The following is a 5,541-nucleotide window of genomic DNA, read 5'->3' as shown; positions in this document are numbered from 1 at the left end:
AGTATTTATGCTCCCATGTCATAGCAGCTTGCTCATTTTCTCATTAAGACTATAAGCATTATGGGGATTCCATATACCAACTTTATGAAGTATTCAAAGTATATGAATATGAGTTTCCCCCGATAGGTAATGACAAAGACCCAAATGAGGTTCCTACTTGGCTTATACCAAATCTGGATTTATTAAGGGAGTTAGGTCATCCAAAATCCACTCGAATTCATTGTGAGATGGATATTCAAGAGACGTCAAGACAAAACTTAAAATGTGGACATTGCAGAAACCCCAGTCACAATAGGAAAAACTGTCCATCTCTTTTATCATCACGTAATCGTTGACCACCACTCATGTAATCATACCATCTTATGTTTCAACTTATGTTATTCTATTTCTTTTTAGTTTCGATTAATGTGATTTCATTTTTTTATTTCTTATATTTATGTATTTTTTCAATTAAATTTTTAATGTTTATTTATTACAATCTAAAATATAACTAAAAACACAAACATCCTAACATACAACTAATTTTAAACTTCTTTAAAAATCCTAAACCACAATGAAAATGACCTAAACCACTATGAAAATGACCTAAACCACTAATAAAAACCCTAAAATTGTCTTAAATTAAAACTCTAAACCTAAAACCAACTATCAAAGGAGGCACGTGTCATAGGACGCGCCTTAGGTGAGAGGCATGTTTCATGTATGCGCCTTCTCTCTCCCACCAAAGGCGCATTCCGTACACATCGCCTCCCGAAAAAAAAGTGTTAGATCGAGAAATAGTTAGAAATAAGTGTCATATAGGGTGAATTATATTTAAATCTTATTATCTTTAATAATATCCAAACCCACTACATAAAAAGTAATAATTTTAATAATTATCAACATGTTCGATCTGACTATATTCAAATTTAATTATTTTGAATAATCTAACTCTATGTGACTCTATCACATTGATACATTTCCCTATTGGTTGAAGATCTTGTTACGGGATGGATTGAGAGGACATGTGCGAACAATCGTCCCCTTAAAATTTTAAAATCACTTATATTTTAGATTGGAAATTTGTTTTCGCACCCTTAAGTTTCTATAAGTTTAAGTTCATCTCTTAAAATTTTATAAGTTCATGTTCGCCCCTAATATAAAATTATGTGTTCATTAGTGTCTTTCTATCTTATAGGTTCTTGTTTTGTGCATCGGTTATCTGCTTAATCTATACGATCGTATATTATTGTGTCACATGAAAACTTTAATAAAACTGTTATAATTTAATATGTAATTTTATGATATATTGCATGAGACTTATTTGTAAGAGAGTTATTGATTATGTAGTACGTATTATATAAATAATTAAACATTAAATAACAATGTGTATTAAAGAAAATTTTAAATTTTCGTATTATGTTTAGCGTTTAAATTCATAAGATAATACTTAATTTATGATTATGGTTTAATTTTTAAAAAATTAATTAATAAAAGAAAGATAAATCTCATTATTAATTGCTTCCCACATTATGTTCAGATGAAATCTTAGACATTAATACTTCATACTGACTATTAGTCGGAGTTGACTTTATCTTTCATATTTACCGTCAAATCCATAAGCAATTTGAACAAAATATAAAGGGTATAATTACATGAGATATCTTCAAACAATGACCGATTTTAAATTGATCCCTAAACTTCAACATATTCTATATAATCTCTAAACTATAACCTCATTCTAACTTAATCCTTAAACTTTAAAATATTATACCAATGCGTAGAGAATTTCGTTTCAAGAATCAAGGACACCAGCAATACACCAATGGCTACAATCGCTTCCTTCCCAAAATAATTAGAAGGATGACCATCTTTCCTCAACAGAGAGAGAGTCGTCATATCGAACAAAGTGACCGGATTCAACATCATTCGAACAATCGGTTCGACAGTGCTATCCCAGCTGGAGTTGTAAATCTCAAGGATCTCACTCATTTTTCCTTATCGAATAATCGAATCACCGGTCTGATTCCCGAGTCATTTGGTGAGCTGTTGAGTTTGGAGTTCTTGGACTTGTCAAGAAATAATCTGTCTGGAGAGATTCCCAAGTCCCTGGAGAAACTCCGTTATCTCAAATATTTCAATGTCTCTTTCAATAGGCTTGAAGGTAAAATTCCCGAGGGAGGATCATTTGGAAATTATTCGACCGAATCGTTTAAGGGGAACGAAGAATTGTGTGGTGCACCTCGACTTCATATTCGGAGCTGCAAAACTAAATCCCTTAGGAATTCCAAGGCAAAAACTAAGCTCATACTATATGTAGCATTGCCAATTGCTTCTACACTGTTGGTGGTGGCTCTAATTATCATTATCTTGCGAAGTATGAAGAGGAAAGACAAATTGCTGACTCGTAAAGACTTGTTACCTTTAGGAACCTGAAAACGAATTTCATACCACGAGCTTCATCGAGCTACTGATGGATTCAGTCGAAGCAAATTACTTGGTAATGGAAGTTATGGTTCTGTATACCACGGGACTCTCTCAGATGGGATTACAGTTGCAGTAAAAGTCTTCAATTTAGAGTTAGAAGGAGCTTTTAAGAGCTTCGACGTCGAATGCGAAGTTCTCCGCAATACTCGTCACCGAAATTTAATCAAAATCATTAGTAGCTGCTCTAATGATCTCGATTTCAAAGCCTTAGTGCTTGAGTTCATGCCTAATGGGAGTCTTGATAAATGGTTGTATTCCAACAACCATTTTTTGGATATCGTACAAAGGTTAAACATAATGATAGACGTTGCATCTGCTCTGGAGTATCTCCATCATGGTAATGAAACACCCATTGTTCACTGCGATTTGAAACCCTGCAATGTTCTGTTAGATGAAGATATGGTTGCACATTTGAGTGATGTCGGCATTGCGAAACTCTTATGCAACGAGGACTCGATGATTCAAACCATTACGATGGCAACGGTTGGGTATATGGCACCAGGTGACATTATTTCCCTTTATGATGCATATAACAATTTAGACATTTTATTGCATTTGTTCGATCATTCAATAATGATGATGTTCTTATAAATTCATACAGAGTATGGAATAGATGGAATTGTTTCGACAAAAGGAGACGTGTATAGTTTCGGTATTCTTTTAATGGAAACTGTCACGAGAAAAAAGCCCACCGATGAAATGTTTACCGGAGAAAGAAGCTTGAAGAGTTGGGTAAAAGAGTCGATATCATCAACTCTGCTAAATCAAGTAGTAGACATGAATTTACTTAGCACTAATGGTAGGGAACACTCAGCAGCCAACAACTGTACCTTATCAATCTTGCAAGTTGCCTTAGAATGTTCAGCAGAATCACCAGATGAGAGGCTTAACACGAAAGAGATTGTTACGAAGCTAGAGAAGATCAAAACTAAGTTTTTAAAGAACACCAAACGGGTTCGACAAAGGTTGACATGAGTTCTTTTTTGTACCGGATTGATGCATGTCTTGTGTCTGTACAAGGCATCTTTCTTTTTTTTATTATTAATCTAAGGTACTTACAAGTAGTAGTATATGTTCTAACCTGTACAAGACATCTTAAGTTGTACCCACGTGTAGACCATGTATAAGCTCGAACAATACTTTTATGACAATCCAAGATCTTGTCATGGAGGAGGCTGTTAGAAAATTGCAGTTTTTGACTATCCATCAATAGTGTGTTAAAAACAAATTTTACCAAAAAAAGAACATGTTTTATTGTTTGAAAGGAAGAAAGACTAAATTAATTGCACAAATTAGTGAATAGGAAAAATGTAGATCTTTGGGTTTTGTTTAACTCAATGATTGGTGTCTAATTACCAAAATAAAATAAAAAACATTAGGTGTTTCAGCTTAAAGCTTATATGAAATGTAATTATGACAGCCAAACACTTGGCATTTACTTGCTTTATTTGATGATTGAATCATCGAGAAACAGAGAAGTTTTGACGTTATCTTCTTAGATAGCTTAAAGCTGAAAGATTTATCAAAACAAGTAAACGAAAGATTTGGAAATTACAAAGGAATTGTAAAACAAAGCCGGCCAAAATGTTGCAGTTGATTTGTACCAACCCCAGATTCCATGGTATCTTACTGAAAATCTTTTCAAACCAGCCTAAATTTTAATTACTTGTTCCAAATATGATGGCTTAGCCTAAATGGCGCGTGACGTGAAGCAATCCATCTCTAAACTCATTTATATATATATGTATGTATCTCGAGATCGATACACAATCATCTAAAGAAAGTATTCAAAACCAAACAATATAAGCTACTTGGGGTTCCTACAATGGCTCGTTTTAGCCTTGCTTTGCTTGTAATTGTCTTTGCTTTGATCCATCATGTACCGTCGATGCAATCTGGGAAGCTTTTCGATGCCGAGACGGAGGCAGCGGTCATTTTCCCGAAGGATAATTCGGTTCCAAGTGATGTTCCCGGCACGCTTCCGGCTGATAACGATCGCGTAATGTCTTATAACGAAAGGCTTTTTGCGCTTCATCTTGCCAAAATAGATCGAATTTTGCAGTCGGTACCGAGTCCTGGAGGTGGCCACTAGCTAGACTCAATTGCCACTTAACTGTGGCCCTTGAATTCATTGTTTTGTATACATTAGAGGCTGAAAATGTTTATATAATTCAGTATTATATGTATGTTCGTCTTGCTCTTGTGTTGTTACCTGCAATATTTGAAAAATCTGTAATTTTAATTTCAGCTGAGATTCAGTGTTGAAGCAGTTCATATAAAATTACACATTTGAGTATATAATTTTGACATTTATTCTAATCAAATATTATAATAATTATATAGTTTCCTAGTTATATTTAGGACCCTCTACTGCTTAAATTATTTTCTTTTGGTCCAAGCAAAGATGAACGTATTATTTTATGTCAAAGAGTATGAATTTAGAAAGTTATATTAGAATTTTAACCGTGTGAAATTATAAAGCATCATCGATCCATCCGTGAGTCCAAATGATTAATGTGAGGTCCTAACCTACCAACTTCATGATCACAACTCAATTTTTTTAATTGAAAAAAATGGTTGACTAAATATATATTCTTATTCAATTAAGAGGCAAATTGATTAATGGCCCTCCAAGCTGGCGAATACGTTTTAAGGGATAGTTTATGCTGCTTGACTTTTATTCTTTAATTTAGAAAACCTACACCAATTTGAACAAATAGATCGCCAGCCAATAATAATTAGTTCATGAGTTCACTTTTTTTTGGGTCAAATTCCTAAATTAAACCTTAGCCTGCAGATATATTTATTAACATTATGCCTTAGCCTGCAGGTATAGTAATTAACATTATGCCAAATATATTGATTATGTGACTTCAAGGAATGAACAATGTGTAAAAATGGTCTTTCACCTTCGTACACAGCTTGGCTAAACCATGGATGTAAGCATGAATGGACATATGATTTTATGTTATGGATGAACTTATAAAATTTTAGAGGGACGAAAACAGATTATCAATGGCTCCGACTGCCCCCTCGGTCCATCGCTGGATGCCACAGAATTTAATTAATAACTTT

General features: G+C 33.9%; 1 protein-coding gene across 1 annotated transcript; it reads left to right on the top strand.

Annotated features, from left to right (window-relative positions):
- Window positions 1–2,415: 2,415 nt before the first annotated feature.
- Window positions 2,416–3,441, top strand: LOC120123886 (probable LRR receptor-like serine/threonine-protein kinase At3g47570; the record flags this gene model as incomplete). Its single annotated transcript, XM_039142687.1, has 2 exons — window positions 2,416–2,968; window positions 3,068–3,441. Coding segments are annotated over 2 exons (927 nt in total), but the record flags the coding sequence as incomplete, so codon positions are not given.
- Window positions 3,442–5,541: the final 2,100 nt, after the last annotated feature.

Source organism: Hibiscus syriacus, unplaced genomic scaffold (assembly GCF_006381635.1).
Source record: "Hibiscus syriacus cultivar Baekdansim isolate YM2019G1 unplaced genomic scaffold, ASM638163v2 tig00110403_pilon, whole genome shotgun sequence".
Lineage (NCBI taxonomy): Eukaryota > Viridiplantae > Streptophyta > Magnoliopsida > Malvales > Malvaceae > Hibiscus > Hibiscus syriacus.
Note: the sequence above shows the minus strand (reverse complement) of the source record. Positions and strands in the feature narration are given on the sequence as shown.